Source organism: Scleropages formosus, chromosome 7, assembly GCF_900964775.1.
Source record: "Scleropages formosus chromosome 7, fSclFor1.1, whole genome shotgun sequence".
NCBI classification, from domain to species: Eukaryota; Metazoa; Chordata; class Actinopteri; order Osteoglossiformes; family Osteoglossidae; genus Scleropages; species Scleropages formosus.
In genome coordinates, this window is record NC_041812.1 from 31,064,073 (window position 1) to 31,089,138 (window position 25,066).

At 45.2% G+C, this 25,066-nt stretch overlaps 2 protein-coding genes across 3 annotated transcripts; one reads left to right on the forward strand and one right to left on the reverse strand.

Moving 5' to 3' along the window:
- Positions 1-471: 471 nt before the first annotated feature.
- LOC108942040 (aromatase-like) lies at positions 472-5,393 on the reverse strand. 2 transcript variants are annotated; one of them, XM_029253336.1, is made up of 10 exons: positions 5,312-5,393; positions 4,477-4,663; positions 3,831-3,981; positions 3,547-3,701; positions 3,193-3,369; positions 2,392-2,506; positions 2,071-2,182; positions 1,812-1,974; positions 1,485-1,729; positions 472-1,235 (listed from the first exon to the last, which is right to left on the reverse strand). In XM_029253336.1, the coding sequence occupies exons 2-10, from the start codon at positions 4,637-4,639 to the stop codon at positions 1,002-1,004; spliced, it is 1,515 nt and encodes a 504-aa protein (XP_029109169.1). In that variant the 5' UTR covers positions 4,640-4,663; positions 5,312-5,393; the 3' UTR covers positions 472-1,001. The 2 variants fall into 2 exon arrangements, with proteins under 2 accessions (XP_029109169.1, XP_029109168.1); XM_029253335.1 differs by having other exon boundaries at positions 4,477-4,666.
- A 6,479-nt stretch (positions 5,394-11,872) lies between these two features.
- Positions 11,873-20,520, forward strand: LOC108941987 (gliomedin-like). Its single transcript, XM_018764981.2, has 10 exons — positions 11,873-12,361; positions 13,680-13,731; positions 13,869-13,886; positions 15,571-15,669; positions 16,753-16,854; positions 17,106-17,237; positions 17,538-17,621; positions 17,706-17,831; positions 17,946-18,096; positions 18,728-20,520. The coding sequence occupies exons 1-10, from the start codon at positions 12,029-12,031 to the stop codon at positions 19,191-19,193; spliced, it is 1,563 nt and encodes a 520-aa protein (XP_018620497.2). The 5' UTR covers positions 11,873-12,028; the 3' UTR covers positions 19,194-20,520.
- The last annotated feature ends 4,546 nt before the right edge of the window (positions 20,521-25,066 follow it).

Consider the following 25,066-nt stretch of genomic DNA (forward strand, 5'->3'; position numbering starts at 1 on the left):
ACTCAGGGAACTGCAACCATTTACCTTGTTTGGGACGAGTTACTGTATGTATTTTTGCATCTGTGAAACACACTCTGTTACACACTGTGGGTAAACCTGAACAGCATGTCTTTGGACTGTGGGAGGAAACCAGAGCATCCAGAGGAAACCCACACAGACACAGGGAGAACATGCAAACTCCACACAGACTGAGCAGGGATCAAACCCATGTCCTCTCACACCACCCGGGCACTATGAGACAGCAGCTCTACTGGCTGCACCACCGTGACTTACATTGACTTGCCCCTTTATACACCTTAAATTTTAATGCAATAATTCAAGGTGGATGCCTTGCTCGAGAGTTCTACTGCAGGAAGTGGGATTCAAATGTGACTCAAAGTACTTTGAGTGGAGGCAGGGGCTTGAACCCCTAAGGCACCTGCTGCCATGTGTGTAGGAAAGAAGGAAATGGGAAACAAACACAGAGTCATTAATGGGTTTATTTAGTCTCTTAGCTGGTGCTGTTATTGCAAAGCGACTTAGTGTCGATTAATTTTCAACTACAGAGTTTTACTGGAGAAATTCAGGGTAAGTTTCTTACTGACAGGTACTACAGCAGAAGTGTTTTTTGGAAGCTGAAGCAGCAACCTTAAGATATCCTTTTATTTCACCACTATGCTGCTGTTGTAATTCTGCGGAGGAAAATTACCTTTAGTGCACTACATTACTGAAAGCATAATGTCAATAGAGACTCCCTGAAACTACTCTATGTGGAAGCACAAATTTAGAAAGTTTCCCATTTAATATAAAAGCCCCCCCAGACAGATTAGTTAGAATGCACTTAAGATATTACAGCTAGTTATATCATCTTCTTAAAAATACAAAACCTCAAAGTTGAAAAAGAAATAATATACAAGACCAGTCTGTAATGAGTCACAGATTATGAAAGGCACTGTACAATACACAAAGGCAGATACAAATGCGAGGAGGACCTAAGTGGGCGCTTCTCGGTGGTGGTCCGGCTACTTGCGGCGCGGTGTGAACGTCATAGTCAGGCTGTGGTCGTCCCCCTCCACTGGCTGTTGGGAGAGGTTGTTTGTCTGGCGGATGGTGCCCAGCGTACAGCCATCACGTGGGCACACCGTGTACCGGCCCAGCAGCGTTGCCAGGATGGCCTTCATCATCACCATGGCGATGTGCTTCCCCACACAGGAGCGCGGCCCCGAGCCGAACGGCTGGAAGTATCGACTGGGGACCTGACAGGATCGGCAGTCAAGAGTTAGCGCAGAGTCACGTAGGGCGACGCTCTTTGAGAGGATCCAACACCGCTGGACAGCGAGCCACCTCGTGCACAAACAACATGGTACGTACAATACACCGCAGTATAAGAGAGGGGGCAGTTTTACTCGTTACTGACATGGTGCAAGAAAAATCAACTGAAAAAGATTTACTTCAGCCTTCTTGTGTATGAAATGACAGAGAAAAAAAAAAGAAAAATTACTTACAGTTTTCTCAAAGTTTTCCAAGCTGAATTCGTGTGGTTTGGGGAAGAACTCTTGTGCCCTGTGCATGCGTCCCACATTGAGAATGATGTTGGTGCCCTTCGCCACCTTGTAGCCGTCGATGACATCGTCGGCCAGCGCCTTCCGCATGGTGAAATCCACCACGGGATGAAACCTCAGAGACTCGTTGATGAAGCTCTCAAGGATCTTCAGGTTGTGCAAGTCAGCATTCTGTATCTCCTTGTCACCTGTCAATGAAGGTGAAGCACCTCTGAACACTTCGTTCTGCTCAAAAACGTGTTGACGATTCACAGTATGGTCTGTTGTTACCTATGAAGGTGTCTATCTCCTCGAGGATCTTCTCCTCTACTTCGGGCTTCTGCTTCAGCAGCATGAGCATGAAGAACAGACTGATAGACAAGGTGTCCGGCGCTGCGATCACCATCTCCAACACACACTGCCTGACATCATCCGCTGACATCTCGCCATGGCTCTGCAGTGAGGACACACTACTGGTCAGGGGGTCAAGTCACTCGGTGACTTTGTATGACGCTTGAGTGGCAGAAGGTGATGGTCAGTGTTTGTTCACCTGGGCGAATATCAAATCAGCTGTGAAGTCAAGGTCGTCCAACTTTTCTGCCTGATGGAGTGCTTTCCGCTTCTTCTCAATCAGGGCTTCCATGGCATCCTGAAGCTCCTGGCTGAAGGAACAACTTCTGGTCATAATTTAAAAAGTGCTACTGGCGTTGAGGCCTTCTACATGTTAAGTATCATTCAAATTAAACTGTCTGCACAGCTGACCATAAAATGTACCGATATTCTAGGCAACGTTTTTGTTCACCATTTCTGTTTTACACTTTGACATAGAATATCTACAGAACTTGCTCATTTTTGCCGTGTAGAGACTCACGCAGCATCTTTGTGTTTTTTACAGATCCAGCCGAACTTGAAGAAAATGGCAGGTTTAATCAGTACTGTCTGCCAGGTGTCAAAGTACTTCTGAATCTTCAGTAGCAGCTCCTTTCCTGAAGCCAATAAAGAAAAAGATCCAAATAAAGGTGATATATAAAAAATATGACATTAATTGGGACAGCTTCAGTATATGATTTAGTCATTAAATTTCTGTGGAAACAATGGGGGGAAAAAATAAAGTCAGGAGTTTTGATTTAAGACAAACTGCTGTGGGTTGTCACTGAAACTGCAACTCTAAATTCAGTTGGACCTTCCCTTGATACTTAAAACCGAGAAAAAACACAGAATCCGGTGCACCAGTTGCAATGATCTTCCTTCCCCATTCAAGTCTACTGTAATTAGTATTGGGTTTACTGTCTTATTTTCAGCCAGAACAACTGTGCAATTATTTTACATCTCATGCTTTTCTCCAAAGTGACTTATAGTTAGATACTTGCAATTATTTGCCAAGTTACACAGCAAGGCAATTTCCCCAGAGCAATCTAAGGTAAGTACCTTACTCAAGGGAACTAGAGCTAGGATTTGAACCTACAACCTTTGGGTCCAAGGGCAGCAGCATTAACCACTACACCGCCCACCCACCTAGCCCAATCCTGATACAAACCCTTTCAATAATAGCATTCCCTAAAAATGAACACAGCCAATGAGACGCTGACATCTGGTACTACGTTACAACGCACGAAAGGGTAAAACGCAGTGATGTACACTGGTCTGGAGTTGTTCTGCTCGACCGCCTTACCGTCCAGCGGGACCCTCAGAAAGAGCTTGTTGGAGATGTCCACCACGATGCAGCGCAGCAGGTTGAGCACGTCCACGTGGCCGTCGGCGTCCCTCATGTCCTGCACGAGCTCCAGGTGGCTGCAGGTAGACGCAGCACAGACGCCCAAGGTTTGCTGCAGGCCTGGACCTGTCAGAGCTTCCGCAACAACATGCACATCACACGTTTGAGTCGCGGCAATAATACGAGTAACAGCTCCCCATCGATAGATCACAGATCTGCTGCTCATCACCGCTTAGTCTTTAATTTTATTCTTGTATCCGGGTCATCTGCGCTTCATTAAGGTAAAGACGCCTCGCCTGTGAGTATCAGTACCTTTGGCAAAGTAGGCGCGGAACCTTTTCCAGAGAGCCACGTTGCAGTTGAAGATGATGCCCTTCTCATGCATGCCGATGCACCGCAGCCCCTCCTCGCTGCCGAAGCGCGAGGTGTACTGCGCGTTCTTCAGCACGTGGTGCACGGCGGAGGGCCTGCGCGAGACGCGCGCGCGCACAGTTAGAGAGAGCACACTCATCATCGCGCCAGCGACGCGCCACTTCAAAGTAAGTGAGGAGCACCCGCGACAGCGTGCGCGGTAGTGATGTCAGCGGTGTACTCGCCTGCTCAGGATGACCGTCTCCTCTCCGTCGATCCACACCCTCACGATGTCGCCGTACCGCTCGTTGTAGTAGTTGCTCGCCGTGCCGATGCCCGTCCACATGAAGCGGCCATAGGAGAGCAGCGGCCCGATGCCCAGGCAGAAGGACGGACCTGCGGGGGGAGGCAGCGCGCGGGTCACCCGTGCACGTCACGTGATCTGTTGAACGGGCAGCAGGAGGCGTAGTGCGTAGCGCAAGGCTGCGCAGCTGTACCAATGGCTACATCCCCGTAAGTGGCTTTTGTCGTTTTGGAGAAAAACGTGAGGTGAAGAGGTCAACGTCAATGCATGTACGCTTGAATTGCTTTTTAAATGTCTCCTTCCATCATCAGGTGTATGAATTAAGCGCGGGAAGGATGGGACACGACAAACTTAGCCGAACGTGCAGAGTAGCCCAAAACTCTTCACTAAAAATACCGCGTAAGAATCGCAGTTCGCCACCACACCTTCATTTTTTTTTCTGTTGCTTCTTTGTACTCTTAGAATTATTTCGAAATCCATCGTGGACACATCGCATGTTGTTAGGACTGTGGCAGCATGGTGTGAAGTGAGGGGCGTAGACGTCGGCAGAACGCTGCGCCCGCGCTGCTGCCGCTCACGTCACTCACCTGGCACGAGGCACTTGTTGCGCGCGAGGCTCCGGGCGGCCGCGAGAACGCAGAGCGCGAGCAGCAGCGTGGCGGTGGCCGCGGGGCTCCCGTCGGCGGCGCTGGCGTCGTGGTCGCCGCCGCCGCCGGTAGCGTTGCGCGAAGCCGCCATCAGGAGCTCCATGGAGGCCTCGGGACCGCGCACCTGCTGCTGCAGAGAACCCGCACCCCGGGAGAAGAGATCCGCTGACATGATGATTCCCGCGCTCGGATCGCTGCAGCCGCCAATTTCCCTCCTTCAATCACTACGTCTTTGAACGGAGTCGTAACCGGATCGAGCGGCTCGCGCGCTTATATTCACTCAGGTTTGGCGAATAGACAGGTCAGGGTGAAGCAAAAGTCAAAACAAGAAAGCGGACTTTTAAACAAACCCGACGTAGCCTTGGTTTTTTGAAGCTCCCTTCAACTCGCTGCGTCCTTGGGTGTCTTAAATGAACTCGGTACAAATCGTGACGCGCGAAACCAAAACAGAGGCGCATGAAAGCGCCCCGCCGTGACCCCTGACCCGCAGCTGTGGAGCCAGCGCGCGATCCTTTCTTCCCTTCCCAAGTTCCAACACCTGCTGCTACGAGCCACTTCTTTTCCAAGACGCTTTTATTTGCTCGAGATAAATCTGAGGAGAGGCTTGCTTGCATATGCTCCTCTGCTGAGTGGACATCCCTTTGAGAAATTAATCAGTGTGTTAAAAAAAGGAAACTTCCCTGACAGCCGCACAGCTCCATCGGACCATAATGAACGCGAAGCACGTGCCTGTGTGTCCCAGACAGTTACACGTGTTTACTGTGATGCCACTTACAGGTTGTTCTGCGGTTTCCTAACGATCAAGCTGGAAACGCTCGCCGTTTTGCAGCCTTCCGCTCGGAAAAGGTCTCAGCCCGTTTCGGGTCGGAACCCTCGGTATTTAAGTCCTGTGCTCATATTCAAGGGCGTCGGGACTCTTTTCCTTTTCTGAATCTCCATTCTTTCAGCTTCGGTAAAAGCGGCTTTGAATTTACCGGTTGCCGGGATACATCTTCAGTTTACGTTTCGAGTGCCATCAAATGTCCTAATCTTTTTTGAGCAAAGCCACCGCAGTGAAGACAGTGAAGCAGTGATGCAGAACTTTCTCACTGGGGGTGGTGGTGCTGGGTGGGGGGTGCACCAGCCTCACCCCACCCCTCAAAATAAAGCCTCGCTCTCAGAGGGAGCCTCTAGAATGCCAGCGTTTCAACGGCCTGAATACGACAATTCCAGTTTTTCGTGTGAGCTTACCTCTTTGGGCTTCGTACAAAACGTAGCCTTGTCCATCAACCTGCTCGGGAACAAACAAGTGGCTCGGGTCGGCGTGACCTGAATCGTTTTGAATGGGCACTGGCTGTGAATGGCGACAGCATGAGGCCTGGAGTGGCTCGAAGGCACTAATGACAAGGGGATGTCTGCAAAGATGTGGATGGTTTTCCACGGTGTGCCGCATACGTGTAAACCAGCGTGATGTGTAACGCGTTAAAGCGGTGGCTGCAGCGTCACGGCGCGCTTGTGTTCGCCCTGCTGCTTCGGACACTTCGGAAATGTCGGGTGTGTCGTTCCGATCCCGTGTCGTCGCCGAGGGGAGATGTGCGCCGTAGCCCCTGCGTGCTTTTCGGGCAGAACGCAGGCGCAGCTCCGGTCCACCAGCATGGGCCCTGCCGAGCATTGGGGGTCGCTTCAGGTCACGGCTCCCTAAGCAGCTGGCAAGGAACTAATGGATGCTCTGGTTTTTGTGACAACAAAAAAGGGACCAAGATGAAGACGGAAACATTGCAGCTAAACCTGCACAGTCTCGCTGTCGCCAAGGAAACGGCGACCCGGAGCCGTTAGCCATTCATGAGGCACTAATGCCCTGTCCTCTCGGCTACGGGGAACAATGGGACACACCTGGTTTGGACTGGACGCATGTGGCAGGAAACACAGTGAGATTAGTTCTGTGCTGCTTTATGTTCTGGTCGAGTTTGTGTGTGCACAGATAATGCATTTTTTCAGTCTTTTTTTTTTGTCACGTTAAAACTTTTATGCGTTGTGAAAATATGCCGTGCTGTATATTCAGTTCCGTTTACAGTGAATGCGGAGCACTGAATATGGACTTCACTGAGCTATTTCAGAAAACGCTGATTCGGACAGTGTAATTTTGGGCGCCACGGTGGTGCTGCTGTCTTGCAGCGCTCGCGTGGTGTGAGAGGATGTGGGTTCAATCCCCACTCGGTCTGTGTGGAGTTTGCACGTTCTCTGGGTTTCCTCTGGGTGCTCTGGTTTCCTCCCACACTCCAAAGACATGCTGTTCAGGTTCACCCACAGTGTGTGAGTGACAGAGAGTGTGTGTGTTCCACTGATGTATGGATGAGTGACCCATTGTAAGTAGTCTATCTAGCAGTGTAAGTCACCTTGGTGAGTAAAGTGTGTGGGCTGATAATACTACATAGAGTTCGTTGGAAGCCACTTTGGAGAAAAGTGTCTGCTAAATAAACAAATGTAAATTTTGTAAAGGTGTTTAATAAACACACACAGTCTCAAACCACTTGTCCCAGGCGGGGGTCACAGCAAACCAGAGCCTAACCCAGCAACATATGGCACAAGGCTGGAGGGGGAGGGGACATACCCAGGACAGGATGCCAGGCACTCCAAGTGGGACTTGAACCCCTGACCCACCAGAGAGCAGACACAGGCCGAACCCACCGCGCCCCTGCGCCCGCACCCTGTTTAATAAACATATTTTTTTTTATCCAAAGCTACTCGCGTTCACACAGCCGGCTTTCTGTTTTAACATTGCAGGCTAAGTAAGGGTGAGATTTTAATAAATGCCCTTTTTTGTGTTTCTTGACCATTGATCACTGGCTAACTGATCAGCAGGTGATTTATGTGTTATTTTTCCCAGTTCATCTCATTTGCACTCCTTGTTGCTGGTGCATTCTCCCACTTGACAGTAGGTGGCAGAGCTCAACAAAATGTCTCCTTTCTTACTTTTATTTCTGGGCAGTGGATGGAGATACTGTGTTTGGGTAAGTGCGCCACGTGGCATTAGAAAACAGAAAGGAACTAATGTGGAATTAATCATATTTAGAATTTATTCGGAAGGCACACGTATGTTGAGGATGTTAAGTGCCATCGAGTCGACGTCGACTTTTGGCGGCCATGCAAATGGATTGCTTCCAGAATGTTCTGTGCTCCACTCGTGTCCTTGAGTTTGAAAGGAGCGTGTCCATTGTCGCTGTGACTGAGTCCATCCATCTAGTTGCCAGTCATCCTCCTCCCCCCGGACTTTTTCACAGCATTATTAAGACATTTTTTCGCATGACATATCCAAAGTACAACAATCTGAGTTTTGATCCCAAATCCATCTGTTGGTTTCCTGCCCATCTGTGATGTCCTTAAAGGTCTCTTCAACGCAGTCCAGTTCGAAGGAACCCATGCGTTTCCTGTCCCGCTTTAAATTCTAGCACATCTTACGCAGCGGCCTTACTCCTTGAAACATAAAGTGCACGCAAGCGCCATGTGTGTCTCCCACCCTTCGCAGCTCAGTTATTCTGTTATATCTCTCCCCATCTGAATATACATTTCATAGATAGATACAGTTATTCTTCTGGATATTTTTTCATTTGTTACAACTGTAATTGTCACTAAAAGCAATTTTGTGTGTCCAAAGGAACTTCTTGTAACCGAATTTCCCAACGCCCATGTCTTTGGCTAAGGAATTTGCAGGGTTCAGTCGGCCGCTGTGCCAAGCTGTGCCAAACTGTGCCAAGCCGATGTCTGCTGCAAAGCTCGGAGGGTGGGGATTTTTTATTTTTTTTTGCCTTAACAGTCAGTCTCTGCAGGGTTTCCGCTATATAGTAGGTTGCAGCTCTCTCTGTTTATTCCTATGCCAAGTAAAAACAGCAAGAACCTTGCCTTGTTTGTACTGTGCAAACACTTTGTGGTAATGTACCCTCTCATGCGTTGCCTAGCTTATTTGGTCAAAACACTTAATGGCCTTAATACACAACCATAGTTACACGTATTTTGGGAGACGTCTTTGAACAAATTGTGGAAAATGGTCCACCGACTGGGCAATTCACATAATGGAATAACATACAGTCCGTGTACGTATTCTTCGTAACCTTTAACCCTCGCAACATCAGGAAAAATCGCTGAGCTCAGAAAGACAAGAACAAAACATCTGATCTTTAATTAAGACTCACTATAGAGAGTCTTTGTAGCACCGGAACCAAATCATTGTCCTTCTGTTTCTCAATTGTTACCAGTCTGCTTGAAATAATGGCAAAAAATGAAACCGAAACACTCTGACAATTAGGCCTTTTTTCCTCATTTTCCAGCTCGGCAGCCATCAGGTGCAGTTGACTGTTGTTTCTGCTGAGCTGAACACTATTTTATGACAAATTCAGGCATCGTGAAGAGCTTACCGAAGGTGTCAGTCGCACAGGTTGAGCAAAATTAATAATAAATGTGACCCAGTGTAAGTTGTGTATCTAGCAGTGTAAGTCACCTCGGTGAATAAGGTGTGTGGGCTGATAACACTACATAGAGTTCGTTGGAAGTTGCTTTGGAGAAAAGCGTCCGCTAAATAAATAAATACACACATATACAAATTTACTCTTGGTCCTTGAAAAAAGTTTTGAAATTTTACCCTCAAAAAGAAATGATGAGCCTTTGATTGCCATACCGCAGCACCCACTTGTGTTATTTTAAAGGGGTAAAATGAATACATAGTAAAAATTTATAAATATTAGGATAAAATAATATTCTTGAATACAATAATATTACACACACACACACACACACATTTTCAAAACCGCTTGTCCCATACAGGGTTGCAGGGAACCGGAGCCTAACCCGGTAACACAGGGCGTAAGGCCGGAGGGGGAGGGGACACACCCAGGACAGGACGCCAGTCCGTCACAAGGCACCCCAAGCGGGACTCGAACCCCAGATCCACCAGAAAGCAGGACTGTAGTCCAACCCACTGCGCCACAGCACCCCCTACAATAATATTATTACAGTATTAATACAGTAACTATTATTAAGTTATAACTAAATGACTATTAAAGGATAACTATTCCAAAATGAATAGTGCACAGTGAATGCCTTTCAATTCATGATTATGTCATGTATCAACACAAGGACACACTCTGCTTGGGGAGAAGATGGTGCCTTGGCCAGCGTGCTGGTTGTACTTCACCTCTGCAGTCTTGATAGAATAATGTTCTGTAGCCCCCGTGGCACCTTGCTCCTAAGGTCTCCTTAGATCCGTAGCCACAGCGTTGCTTTGCAGAGCCAGCGGCAGATCCGACAGAACGGCGGGAGGGCGGATGTTCCGAGCCCGTTGTCCACGTCGATTTTACGACAGGTGTGCTGTAAGTGTGGTGGAGAAGTTCCAGCCGGTACAACTAGGGGTTATTTTAAAAGGTATTCACATCAAAAGGAACTTAAGTACGTACGCACACACATTTTCAGAACCGCTTGTCCCATACGGGGTCACAGGGAACCGGAGCCAACCCGGTAACACAGGGCGTAAGGCCGGAGGGGGAGTGGACACACCCAGGACAGGACGCCAGTCCGTCGCAAGGCACCCCAAGTGGGACTCGAACCCCAGACCCACCGGAGAGCAGGACTGTGGTCCAACCCACTGCGCCACCGCAGCCCCCCACTTATTAAGTATCTTTCCCAAAAATCTTGTGTTATGGGACACGTTTTCAAAGGACTGTAACATGCCAAAATATAATGATTAAGTGAAAATTTATATGATATGCATTACTTTCTGTTGGGGGGGACAAAAAAATTGATTGATTTTTGATTTTTTCCTTCAATTTCTTTTTTTTTTTTTTTTTTTTTTTTTTTTTTTGTCTTTTTAGCTGTTATCCTCCATAATGTACATTAACGTGCACGGGACAATGTCGCTGTGATGACTGTCAGGAATATTCGCAATATTCAATGGGAAAAAGTAAATCAGTCATTTGTTTAATAAATGAATAATATGGACAATATTGTAGGGAAGCGGAGATTTACGGTTCGTCAGTTTAAAACAGCGCACCCCCATACAGTGATACGAAAATACCAGAAGAGCTGTGCAGAGGCCCGAAGGCACATTACCCTTGTTTAAGGAGCGGAGTGTGTGTCACATTAAGAATTTCCCTGCGTTGCTTGAGTGTGTGCTCGCGTGTGCATGTTGGTGTCAGTCCAAGTAGTGTTCGCCCCTGTCTGCTGTGTTGAACACTGACTCCACACTTTGTATTCCACTGACCTACAGCCTTTGGGCAGATGAATGCTTCAGCATCCCGCTTGGATGGGAGTCTTCCTGCACATCCCCATCCAAGGGGCCACATGATGGACTTATTGCTTAATGAAGCGATGAAAAGAAAATGCGTACAGGCAGAGGAACTGTAATGCAGCTCGCCACAGAATCTTCCAGAAGCATGTCATGGTTTGCCTGAAAACTCATCGTTTTCCGAACTATGGCTTGAAGATCGCTACGCAGCCATCCGAAAATGAACTTGCGCTTGACTTGGGTGCAACAAATAGCAAATACATTGGCTAACATTTTATTTATTTTGTTTTGGGCCGCAACACAGAAACTTATAATTATGGTCATGCAGAATTCATCAGAATCGGTAGGGTTATGGCGCTTACACGTTCAGTAGCCCTTACAGATGGCAGGTGTTAATACAGTATTAGGTGGTCCAAGGTGACATATTTTCCATCCTTAGTGATAAAAGAACTGCGAATAGAATATCAAACAGCTCCTGTCTGGTGAAAAGGGTCACTTATCGCCTCTGGCTTTTACTCCACCAGCCACGAAATGGCCCACTTCATTATGTACCGCATTTTAGATCTAGAGGACTGACTGAAGCAAATCACCTTTCGTATGGTTATGATCTTTCATCTGATCATCCATTTCACTGGTACGGGAGGAAGTCGGTGAATAACTAGATGTCCCTATTTCATATTTCTAATGGCGTTCTAGGTTTTGACTATGCATTTGTATTCCAGTAATTATTCCAGTCACTCAGTTATATACGCCTCATATTTTTCAGTGTAAATGTAATATGTTATGGCTAATTAAAAGCTGCCATCGAATTTTCTGTTCTGAACGTGTTTGAGGATAAAATGTCACGTTTAATAGGACAGAGCTGGAGGTGTGTGTTGGAAACGCGCTGGTGGCGGTTGTCGCTTCCACTCTCCAGGAGGTGTCTGTGCTCGTGCTTTTGTCCGTCCGGCTCATTGTTCCAGAAGAATCGCCAAGTTTTGCCCCGGGATCATCCCTTTCAGCTCCTTCTGCCTCATTGCTCGCTGTATGAATGTGAATTCTGCGAAAAACAGCCCACGGCACGCGCAGCACAGATGGGCACCGGCGCATATATATATAAATGAGAGGAGTGAGCGCCTGGTCGGAGTTGCGCGTGCGGCTCGCTGTGACTCTGACGTGGACAAGGAGCGTTCATAAGCCTGCTTTACATAGATGTTTTTTTTCCCCACTTTTACATTTTCCGCCGCTTATTCACGTTAAATGTCCCCAGACACCAGAGAAGACAAACGCGCCCCAGGCATGTCCTGGCGGTTACGCGCTCTGCTCTTCGCGCTGTGCCTCGTCACAGCGCTCAATTCTGCCGCGCTGCTCGTGCAGCTGCTCCGGCACGCGCAGCTGTCCTCCCGCCTGGCGCAGCTGGACGCCCGCGTGCATGACTTCTCCGAACGCGCCGTCGTTGAGTTCCTCAGCGAGGCGGCACGCGACGGCCACCCGCGCAGCGCGCGCGACAAGCGTAGCCACGAGGCACGTCGCCCGCGCGCACCGCAGGACGCCGAACATCAGGACATGATGACGATTTACTCCGTGGTACCGGTGAGGCTTTTACCATAGTATCGGGTGTTCTTCTCAGAAGAAATGATGATGATGATAACGCGGTACTTTAACCGCGTTGGTTCTAATTTGGGTAAAAAAGTGGATGAACGGCGCCGAAGAGGCGGTGTGTGTGTAAATTGAAGCAAGTCAAAGTTTTAACTGACTTGTTTACCCATAATCCTCCAGTAAGAAAGTGGAAAAGAAACGTGCACTAATTGTAAGTAACGCGTTAGATGAATAACCGAGGAAACTCGTTACATCATCATGTTCCTGTTCATGGTTCGGGTTGTACAAAATGTTCCCTAAAGCCCAGCGGACTGAGTTCGGGCTTCATACTAGTTAATTCATTGGCAGGAAAAAACTGCTCTGGTTCCAAGTGTCTGCTGAAGCGCTCAGGTGGGGAGGTGGGGAGGTGGGGAGGTGGGGAGGTGGGGGGGGGGTGCCGTGGGGAGTCTCCGGTTGAGGAGAGAGGCGAGGGGTGTTTGACTATAGGGGTGTAGGACTGTAGGGACAGAGCCCAGTGTTTCGCCTGTAGGCCAAGTGCTAGTCCACTGCTACTCACGTGAGTTCCCAAAGAGGCTCTAAAAGGAAAAACAAAACAGAAAAAGTCATCTTTAAATTTACATGGTCCTTCTGGCTTTTTTAAAAATCCTTATTTCATCACTGTGGGGGGTCCGGTGGCGCAGCGGGTGTGGCCGGGTCCTGCTCTCTGGCGGCCGGGTCTGGGGTTCGAGTCCCACTTGGGGTGCCTTGCGATGGACTGGCGTCCCGTCCTGGGTGTGTCCCCTCGCCCTCCAACCTTGTGCCCTGTGTTGCCGGGTTAGGCTTCGGGCACCGCAACCCCGTTCAGGACAAGCGCCTTTGGACAGTGAGACCTTAACTATATTATGAATACAGTATGTTGGAACAAAGTAGCATGTACCAAGAGGCATTCTGCTTTGGGCCTTGGTGGAATTCCTTTTGGTAAGTTTAATTACATTTACTCATTCATTTGGTCCTTTTCTCCAAAGCAGGTCACAGGTTTAAGCTACTGACAAATATTTACCCATTTATACAGCTGGGTATTTTTTACTGCAGTAGTTTAGGGTAAATACCTTGCTCAACAGTACTACAGCAGTAGGTGAGATTCAAAACCACTACGCTTTCAGCTGCCCCCGAATTGAAATAAGTTATTAAATAATGTAAATATGTCAACAGCTTATAGAGAAACAGTGTAGTAGTTAAGGAACTAGAATGGTATTGATATAATAAATCAATATGTCAAAATAAATTTTTTTTTGTATTGTAATTGACATATTGCACATTGTTTCTACCACAGGTGAAAGTACTGGTGGATCTCTGTAACAGTAGCCATGAAATTTGTTTAACAGGTACAGTATGTTCTCCGTCTTTGCAAAATTACGAGTTGTGTCAACATTCATTAGTAAAGATGCAGAGCGAATGCCACATCTAAGAAGTTTGTGTAGTGCACTGGGTTTGCTTTTGACTCCGTTCTCCTCTGTTCCAGGCCCTCCAGGATTACCAGGTAAGGAATCAAGTGATGTGATGTAGTCTCAGGAGCAGGACAGTCACACTAAGCAGCGGAATTAAAAACCATATTGCAGGCACTGTCATCGGTGTGGAGTACACGGGGTCCTCAGCTGAGAAACACAACTCTGACTGTTGTCAAGAGTTTGTAGCTCAAACTGTTCGTAATTACAATGTCAATTTAACCAGCAAGTCGCGATCGATGAAAATCCAAATAATTCAGATGTCCCTCCATTTATTAACAGGTGAGCTTCTGTAACAAGACCTCAGGGAAAGCTGTATATTTACCCTGTAACGCTTCCATCATCGACGTGTTATCTGTAACCACTTGTCCAGTGCAGCGCCATGGTTTCTGGAACCTAGTCCACATCTCAAGGCATAAGGCACGATACACCCTGGCCGTGAAGCCGTGAAGCCTGTTGCAGTGTAAAGCTTTTGTTAATAATTTTTTGTATAATTTTTATAATTTTTTAAAAGTAATTTTCAAATTACACACACACGCACACACATTGCCTGAAACCGCTTGTCCTGAGCGGGGTCGCGGCGAGCCGGAGCCTAACCCGGCAACACAGGGCACAGGGCTGGAGGGGGAGGGGACGCACCCAGGACGGGACGCCAGTCCACCACCAAGGCACCCCAAGCAGGACTTGAACCCCAGATCCACCAGAGAATGGGATCCAGCCAAACTTGCTGCACCACCGCACCCCCCCTTTTCTAATTACATTAATATTAAAACTTATTTAAAAGTATAGATATAAAAAAATGCGTCATCTCTACGACCTCCGATTCGGTGCCGTTTACTGAATCATCACATAAGCATTTCTAATGTTTGTCAGCTTCGCTCCACTTTCAGCTTTATCTACGCAATCAGTAAAAGCTTAATAGATGTCCCTTGAAATTTACAGCTAAGGTTATGTAAAAATCTTGGATATACATATATACCGTGGCTGGTTGTGGGGCGGAGGTGGAGACAGAGCAGGAGTGAGGCATAGGACAGCAGAACTGTTCAGCCAAAAAGAGGCTTTATTATAAACCAAAAATAGCCAAACAAAACTGAAAGAGAACAGAACGAAAAACCTCTTCTTCTCCAGGGCCACCCCTCCAGTGAGTCGTTCACACAAACACCACCCCCAGGTCCTCAGGGTGGCTAACTTTATTCCTTCCTTAGTCTTAAGGGCGTGAAGCTGGATATAATTATTGTCTTAGGGTTAGGACGGGTTCTCGAGAGCTGTCCATCTTTCAGCTCCTGCCCTGTATTGGACTGCCCCACCGTCTCACTCTATATTAATGAAAGCACTCATAAACATGCAGCTTTCCTTGTCTTTTTATTGACCGCAGACATTCTACCAGACACATACGGTAAACACTGGATGTGAGTTAAATGAAAGTGGTTCCATGCTCAAATTCTGTTTCTGTTCTGTCTCAGTGTCTGCTTTCCCTGTGGTAGAAATCTTAGAAAATAGAGCGGTGAGGAAGCGCAATAACACACATTTTTAAAAAGACTAGAAAATGTTATTATCCACAAAATATTGGAATTGGAAAGGTGTCAGTGTGCAGTGTTTAGTTGGGGGTCTGTGGTATGTGTGAGGTTGTTGAGTATGCTGAGCATGTAATGTGACAGACCCACGGCTGCGTTTGTGTGCTTGTGTCTGAACGTGCGAGTGCGTGTTCGCATGTCGCAGGCCTTCCCGGTCTCGATGGAATGCCTGGGTTCAACGGAAGTGACGGCCTGCCTGGCCCAAAGGGTGACACAGGGCCAGAGGGCAGACGAGGGAAGAGAGGTACGTGGCTCCTCGCCGAAGACAACAGATCCCAGTCCCATCACTGTTAAATGTTTTTAACATTTGAAATGGTTTTTAAAAAGAAAAAGTAGGTAAACCACAGTACCCTAACAGCTTACATACATGTCACTGTAGCGGTTAAGGAACAGCCATTGCAGGTACAATTCCCAAATGAAGAAACTGCTGCTGTACCCTTAAGAAAGCACAACTTCAGTTGTATTAATGTATAAGTGGAAGAAAGTACAGGCTTGTTACATGTGTACGTCAGTAAATTTACTCTGGGTTTTACGTCACTTTGGGGAAATGCATCTAACAAATGAATAAACGTAAATGTAAGCTGGGGGATGAACAAGAAACGTAACGGTAGATCAGCGCTGAAGTATTAATGCACATGATTGGTACACATTAGGAGCGAACATGTTTAAAGCTGCCAGGGTGCTCTTTGCCACCATTCCCAGCCCAAACAATACGAGAATGCGTGCAGCGTTCCCAGGCCCTCGTCTCTCCTGTCGCACTGCGTTCTGTCAGACGTGGGCACCGCTGCCCTGTCACCCGAGTCACACTGCAGTGCGCGTCGACAGTGCGTCTCAAAACTTCACACACATGAATAAGCAGACATTCCTCCGTGGACAGCCGCGACACTCACAGCCCTTATGCATTCTTCAAGAACTTGCTGCAAGAGAACAATCCAGACTTGAAAAGTGAACGAAATGGAATGCTTTGTACAAGATAAAGGAAAACAAATGTTTTGAAGAAAACAGGAGGTGCTTTGTTCTTCTGAGAATGAACGTGGAAAAGCTTCACCCAGCTTGTTTTACTCAGGTTGTCGTTGTACGTGACATACGTCTAATGCGTGCTGGAGTTAGGATTGTCACTGAACAAAGACACTATGGAAGAGAGCAGCATCAAAGTGTGATGTAGGGTGAAAGACACAGTTGGTCAAGAACATGAGTCTAATTCACACAGCTGTAGTTGTTACTGGTGTCGAAGGAAAATGTTTAAACCTCTTCAAGAAAAACTCTCTGATTGAGGATGATGTCAGTGTCATTAATCCCTTTGTCATGAGGATGCTTTGTTCTCTAGGACCCCCAGGTGAGAAAGGCGATCCAGGAGAAAAGGGAGAGCGGGGCGATCGTGGGCCTCCCGGAGAGAAGGGTGAGATCTCCAGTGACGTCTTCGTAGAAGGTGAGGACATAAAGTTATAACAGTAATTTTCTTATCATAAAAAAATGATTCCCTCACCAAATCTCTGTGTCACATTTTAATATCAGTAAAGAAAAGTCATGGATCATGGATTTTTTTTTTTTTTTTTTTTAAATGTGACAGAGACTAAATTAAAGGCAAACCTCTGGAGTTGTGCTGTGGTCCAGAGTTGTTGACACAGCAGACGGTAACACTATGCAGTATCACACCCTGTTATTGCCTGTGTTTGAAAGGTCCCCCTGGTCCGATTGGCCCTCCAGGACCCACTGGCCCCCCTGGCCCACAGGGCCCCCCCGGATCACCTGGACCCCCCCAGAACCGGAGCAAGAGCCGACACAGCAGCTTGCAACAGGTGCATACTTTGAGTGAGTGTCCTTTACTGTCTTGCTCCATGCCTCAGCATAAAATTTAATACAATGTAGTATTTAATGCAACATTGTGTTAGATGGATACCACAAACTGCACAGGGCAACAATCACTGGTTAACTGGTAGGTAGCAGACGTGTGGAAATGCTGTAGTGCTCTAGCTGTCTGCTGTGCTGTGTGAATGAGCCAGTTGTAATTCTTTGCAAAGTCCCGTTGTTCTTGGAGACAAGAGTGCTCTCACTCAGTTTCTGTTGACTCAGAAGTTTCATCCCAACATGACACAGTGCTTTCCCTCCCAGGACTGTCACATGCTGCCCCAAACGATGACTCGTTATCTGAAAAATTGACTGGAGGAACTACTGAAGCTCCTGAAAATAAAGCAGGTATTTGAGTAACAGTTCATACCATGGAAAAAAAAAAACCCAACTTCTATTTATAGTGTATATTGTTTCTAAAAATCCTGACAGAATGCATCATCAAATCAATAACCAACCCCAGAAACATCACCAGAATGGAAAGCATTTTTGGAACGTGGATGCAGGACGCAGCACTTCAGGATGACGAGAAAATCTGGGCGGCAGAGCATTTTTCAGGTGGGGAGGGGTTGCAGTAATTTGTCATTGCTAATCATCCTACCTGCGTGTCGTAGGAAGTGTGCTCCTCCAGTCAGACGCTCTGAGACTTCTTCCCCTGTTGCCCCACCGCAGGCCGGGTGGTGAGGGAATATAGCGACATAGCGGCCTTCCAGAATGACAGCGGCACCTCCATCGATACGAAGAAGTTCTTCCAGGGCTGTGGCCATGTTGTACACAATGGCTCCATGTATTATCATGTTGCTGGGACTTCGAAAATTGCCAAGTAAGTGCTGGAACAGCAGGGACAAGTGCACTTACTGCACATTAAAATATGTGTCTCTCCAATCGTATAAATGTTATTAATGTGTGGCTACAATAAGTGCTACCACATTTGCGTTTATTTACCTTTATTTCTCAGTGTTTTTGTGGGCCCACATTACATGAGTAGTTAGCTGCCTAGAGAATTGAGGGGAAATACAAAGATGTTTGCACCACATGAGGTAATCCAAGTTTTTGGATTCAGTACAGAAGTTTGAAGAAGATGTGTTTTGTCACCCTTCTTGAATGTTGCAAGGGATTCAGCAGTTCTGAGGGAGAGAGGGAATTCATTCCACCCCGTCAGAGTCAAAAATGAAAACTGACAATTACGAAAGTTATTTAAAAAAATACACACATTGTATGTACTCTCCTAATCCTGAATTGGTCCAGTCGAAGCATGGTTGCTTTTTTCAGCATCTCCGAAAATATTAATGATATTTTGCAAGACTATTTTTCAATCAAAACTGTTAACACTGTGTTGTTCTACATTTTCCCACCCACTTTCATGAAACTGCAAATTGTCCTTGGTAATAGTGGGCCAGTTAAATGAGCTAAATGAGTGAATGGTAGACTTGTATGATGTATTTGTTTTACAGATTTGACCTTCAGTCAAATATGCTAAACACCCTGGCCATTGAGAATGCCCTCTACCACAACCTCAGGTACCTCCTTCCCAACTCCAAGACCTATTTCAAACTAGCAGCAGATGAAAACGGACTGTGGCTCATGTTTGCCTCAAGCTTCGACGAGAGTATGGTAGTGGCCCTCTTGGATGAAAAGACCTTTTCAGTCAGTACGTACGTCAACACTACTTACCCCAGGAGTAAAGCGGGGAACGCATTTGTAGCCTGCGGAGTGCTGTATGTCACTGACACAAAGGACACCGAAGTCACTTTCGCCTTTGACCTGCTTAAGGAGAAACCTGTAAATGTGAGCTTTGAATTCAGGGCACCCAGTGGTGTCCTGGCAATGCTGTCCTACAACCCAAAGAATCGACATCTCTACCTGTGGGACAACAGCTATGTGAAGGAATACGAGGTACGTTTCTTGACAGATGCATGAACACGACCAGAGAGGCCAGCGTCATGAAAAGATGCAGGTTTGCATGATTACAGGCCTGTGGTTCACTTATAACAGCGTTGTATTGAAACGCTGCTAAATTGTGAAACGGAGGCATTTTTCCCTCTATATTTAATTTCTTTCATATTTTGCCATTTTTATAGGGTTCAGGCTCAAGTCCTTAACATGGTACAAACATGCTTCACGCTACAAAGATGTGTTGAAAGTTACAATGCAAGTGTTGAGAATGAGTAAAAGGGCAATTTATTAAATACTGTTCCAAACAGGTGACAAAACAAAGTTCAGATATAAGGGGACATTTTAAAAATGATTTCCCTCTGCACTTAATATAAATCTCTGCAGATTAATAAATGTGTACATCCAGATCCAGATTAATTGTTTTTGCCAGATTTAAAAGAATCTGACTAAGACTTAGATATACATGGTACATGTAGCATTCTTAATGAAGTATTAATAAGACACTGAATTTATGAACTATTTAAGTGCAAAATATGCATATTACACATTAAGTTGATGAAAACAATTAAAAATCCTGTTCAATAAAATACTGTGACCAAAACTGTAAAATTGGAAACCAGCCTGTATTTAACCAGCACTGTCTTGAATAATATTTGCTGAGCATAAAAGCAATGCGTTTGAGTTCACAACAGCCAGTGGATGAGCTTCATTATCATGTCTTGTCTCTTATTTATTCACTATACAAGTATGAGGTTCAGGCAAATATTACATTTGGTAATCCATATTTATATTATTCATATTTATACATTTTTGTAATGGACTGTTTAAATAAAATTTCTGTGCAGTTGTAATTCTACGAAGAGAATCTATGAATAGAAATCTATTCTTTTCTGTGTTACTATAAGTACTCAAATTTTGGTCATACATTACATCTAAAAACTTTCAGATGTATTGTCTAATATTGGATTTATAAATCTGTGAAAAGTGGGTATGTGGAAATATTTCATTTAAATGTGGGGTAAAACAGTTAAATTTACAGCTTTGTCAATTGTTTTCCATTTTCTACTAATGTGGTTGGCACAACAGAAACCCAAAATGTGCAAAAACTATTCACCAACCTATTTGCCAATAAAAATAAATGTATCGTTTCAAAAGTACTTTTAACACGTATAATTGTTTTCCAATGTGCCGTGACAAATGTCCGTCTTATGAAAAAAATCATTAAGAGATGTGGTTAACAGCACCGTCAATGACTGACACATTCAGAATCATAGTGAATCACAGTGAATTGTGTCAGAGTGGTCACTTACTGTCACGGACCTGGAGGGGATCAGATGTCAGAGGGTACAAAGGCCGCATCAGCGGGTCCATGTTCCCTTTTCCAAACTCATGAGCAGTGATGGATGGAGGAAGAGGGGTCACGACCCGCCGTTAAGTGAGCTGTGCCGTTTTAAAGTGTTTTGGCAAAGCATTCAGAGTCTCCAATATTTGAACCTCCTTTACAGTCTTACAAACATGGAACTTATATGGTTACATTTAAAAGTCAGAATAAACATAAAACGACCAGCTTATGCAGTAACTAAGAATTTAATGAGGACAGAACCGATGTCTTATTTTTTAGAGCATGTAATTTTAGGAGTGAAGTAGAAAATCACATGCTGGTTGTGGGGGATTAGGAGGTTGTATTAAATTTTGTACAGAATAACTGCATTTTAACAAGATTAAGACAGAAAGATGTCATGACAACTGAACAACTATGGCAACGGAGACATCTACTGGGTTACCTGAGCCAGAAGTAACATGCTGTGCATCTTAAAATGAAGTGCGCTGGATTCTCATGTTACGAACATAAAAATTAAAGTTATGGAGATTAAAAGCCTTTGTTTTGGAGTACACTCTGTCGTGTCAATAAAAACAGCGCAAACAGAAAAACAAGTGGCCCACTGAAATAAAAAGTAGAAAAGAGTCCCGATCCTGCAGAGACTTTGCAGCATTTTGTATGGGAAGATTTTAAAGCTGTTTTTACATCCATTGGCAACATTAATAACAGACATTTATTAATCTATTAATAACAGTTCTAATGCCTCCTTAGCAGACTAGTTGGTTATATTATAAACATTTACAAGGCAGAATAGACTGACACGATGGAAAGGACAAAATGTAGATACGCAATGGAGATGTAGATACTCCATATGGATATAGATACTCCAGCAGCTGAGTGAAAGTTTCATGACAATTTTCAGTTACAGGGTAAAAGTATAAGAAGGCAAATTATGAATATCTTATTTTTTTGCCTGTTCGAGGAATGTATGTGTGTATAGGGGGGCATATATATATGTTCACATTTTTTTTCAATATGGTATCTTTATATCAGGCTTCTGTGATTAATATTCTTGGGGTTTAGACAAATAAACATTCATATAATGGGGAGAGGGGGTGGAGCGGCGGGTTCACCAGGTGCCTGCTGCGCAGCAGGTCTGGAGCGCTGCTTGGGGTGCCTTGCGACGGATTGGTGTACTATCCAGGGTGTGTGTCCCTGCGCCCTGTGCCGCCGGGTAGGCCGGCTTGCCGAGACACAGCTTGGACAGACAGTTGTTTTCGATGGATGGATGGATGTTAATTTAACAGCGAAGGGTGCATTCTGAATTTGTGACAAGGTAGGTAATATATTTCCTACGCTTAAAGACAACTTCATTATAGATTTAAAAAATTCAAAATGAAAACTTTAAAAATGTCATTGTTTTTTGTAGGTACTGTCTTATTAGTTTAGACTTTCATTGTATTGGTCATGCTTCCAAACATTTCTTAGAAACGAAAAAACGTTGCATTATCTCGGGAAGGAATCACCTATCACCTTTCTTTGTTAGGTATCATGATAATATAGATATTAAGAACAGAGTTTGGAAGGTGTCCTGACAGCTTCTGAACATCACATTTCTTTAGCTTTTGGCTGGTTCTCATATGAACGCTTATCTTATTCTTTAAGACACATCAGTGAAGACAGGATCCCTGGGTGACGTAGTGCTGCACCTTGGGAAAAACCTTCCGTAGCTTCAATTATCTTTTGCTTTCATATAAAAAGAAAGACCTTGGTAATCATAATGAAAATAGACTCAAGTGTGTTTTGTCCAGAATACTTTGTTTGTATTATTACGATAAAAGAAAAAAAATGAATTTAATTTTCTCAACACAGTAGCAATTGTACAGAACTGCCCCTTACACTGTTTTATTGCAGGGGCAGAACAACTTGGGACCAAATATTGCCCATATTAATCAATTAGAATATACACATATGGAAGGGTTCAAAAAGCACTGGGATGCACATTTTAAGACAACATTCAAAAATAATTAGGTGCAGCATAATTTTAATAACTGTGGAAAAAAATCTCAAATGAATGGTCAAGTCATTAACCAGAAGAGAGTCTGTCTCCATCTGCTGGTCACAATTGACACTGCACCACCTGGCTGTATGGAGCCTGGAATCTGGAACATGTACACTTACTTATTTGAAACTTTTCTCCAAAGTGATTTACAATATTAGTGTACCTGCAATTATTTACACAGCTGGGTAATGTTACTGGAACAATTTTAGGATAAGTACTTTTCTCAGAGGTGGGGATTGAAGCTGTGCCCTTTGAGTCCAAAGGCAACAGCTGTAACCACTACACTACCAGCTGGAACCCAGGTATGCCACCACAAAAATACTACTATTTTTAAAACCCATAGCGCCATTTAATAAACTGGAGCACAAAGCACATTCAACATAATTTGCTCACTCACTCAGGTTAACATCTTGCCCAGTTCACGGTCACGGCAGCCCAGAGCCCATCCCAGAATCAGTGGGAGGAAACCAGAGCATCTGGAGGAAACCCATGCAGACATGGGGATAACGTGTAAACTCCATACAGACTGAGCTGGGTTCAAACCTACATCCAAACAGCCCACACACTGCAAGGCCACCATGACACCCTTAATAACATATATACATTTCTTAAGCTAAAGAGCTGCACTTTTAACTTTATGTTAAGAGATAGGCTCAAGATAGATTAGATTTACAGTGGCAGACCTGCAAAGGTTTCAGGTACGATGAATATGCAGTTTTAAGGTTATTTCTAATACTACCATTTGGAAAATTTTCTTATATTTTCTTATATTAAGGCTTTAGTCCTACTTGCAATTTCTTTCAACACTATTGAATCACTTTGCAAAAAACTGCCAATGAACATTTATTAACTTGTGTTATGAAAACATAAAGGCAAAACAAAAAAAGCACGAGGTCTAAAAAGCAGCATAGGCCTTTTAAAAATGCAATACAATAACATCTGTATATCAAAATGTCAACGAAAATATTGCTTAATAAAGCTTAAAAAATCTGACTCGAGTTTTTGTGCAGAATGTTGCACATACAATAATAAAAGATGAAATGCTATAATATAACAGGACCAAGAAAATGACCAGGTATTAAATAAGACCCATTAATATTTTATGCATCTCATTAAAATGTCAAAAAGTAGTTCACTTTATATTTTACATAACCAGATAAAAACACTAAAAGCAAAAAGGCAAAGAAGCATTGTTGCTGAAGAAGAGCTGTGCATCAGGCAGAGAACACAGGTGCTTTAAAAACAGAGCAGGTAAAGAAGCTCCACTAGATATCAAGGTTTCTAAGAGGAATAAAAATGTAAATCCAAGTGAAAGAAGAGTGAGACAATCGTACCTGTGGTATCAGGAGGGTTTGGAACGGTGCTGGTGGAACACACACACACACACATTTTCAGAACCGCTTGTCCCATATGGGGTCACGGGGAACCAGAGCCTACCCGATAACACAGGGCATAAGGCTGGAGGGGGAAGGGACACACCCAGGACGGGACGCCAGTCCATCGCAAGGCACCCCAAGCGGGACTCGAACCCCAGACCCACTGAAGAGCAGGACCGGGTCCAACCCACTGCGCCACTGCGCCCCCCTTGCTGGTGGAACATTAGTGGGAAATACTTCCCATAAACAGGGCAAATAGTGCATTAATTCTGTATAATCTTGGAAAACAATGCTGAGATTGTGCCAATAATAATAATAATAATAATAATGTCCAAAGTGGCATACAGTTCAACTGTATTATGCAGCTGGATGTATTCATTTTCCTGGAATAATTCCAGGGAAGCGCTTTGCTCAAGGGTACAAAACCAGAGCCCCTCCAATCATCATCTTACAGCTCAGTGCCATTTACCACAACTCCAACAGCGGTCCCAAAAAACACGACGGACGTGACAAGGTCCCCCTGCTTCTGTCCTCCTGCAACCTGCACGGTTCTGAAGGGTCACAGGACCGGCACCTGAAGCCTGGGGCTTCTTCTCCCTCACCGTATCTCTGCTGTTGTGACTCTACACGCTGTTGAACATTCTGCTCAAGGGAATCTAAAAGGGTCGTTTACGTAACGCGCCGGGCGGGTTATCTTTACCGTTTAGACTGTGGCTGCAATACAGTCCTGGACGGTCCACGTCTGGGCCGTAAGCAGCGAGCCGAGCCGTTTCGTGGCTAGATCTCCCTTTCTGGTTTCTACACAAACGTTCCAGACAGGTGTCTGTTTGGACAGATGTTCTAATGGTTCTAAGTACCGTTGCAAAACGGAGACAGGACACAGGTAACCCCATGGACAGCATCTTCTCATAGCGTATGGCACCAAGGCGTTGGCGCTCTTGACCCCTCCTGCCATGTGTCCATGCCATCCATGCTGTCTCAGAAACCAGGGCTGGGCAAAGTGGATGAAGCAAAGACGAGGCAGACAGACAGGTGGACGGCACATGAACGTAGAGACACACTCTGCCTCATACGTGGGACACCCAAACTCAAATATGATGAATAAATCTGTCTCTGCATTTCTCTAATTCACATGGAA

Bases quoted from the DNA above. Each gene is read 5' to 3' on its own strand.
- LOC108942040 (XM_029253336.1), bottom strand. From the start codon at position 4,639: ATGGAGCTCCTGATGGCGGCTTCGCGCAACGCTACCGGCGGCGGCGGC. The intron at 3,982-4,476 runs GTGAGTGACGTG...CTCCCCCCGCAG, and splicing joins CAACAAGTGCCTCGTGCCAG to GTCCGTCCTTCTGCCTGGGC. The intron at 3,370-3,546 runs GTACTGATACTC...TTGTTGCGGAAG, and splicing joins CCGCGCCTACTTTGCCAAAG to CTCTGACAGGTCCAGGCCTG.
- LOC108941987 (XM_018764981.2), top strand. From the start codon at position 12,029: ATGTCCCCAGACACCAGAGAAGACAAACGCGCCCCAGGCATGTCCTGG. The intron at 17,622-17,705 runs GTATTTGAGTAA...AAATCCTGACAG, and splicing joins AGCTCCTGAAAATAAAGCAG to AATGCATCATCAAATCAATA. The intron at 18,097-18,727 runs GTAAGTGCTGGA...TTTGTTTTACAG, and splicing joins GGGACTTCGAAAATTGCCAA to ATTTGACCTTCAGTCAAATA.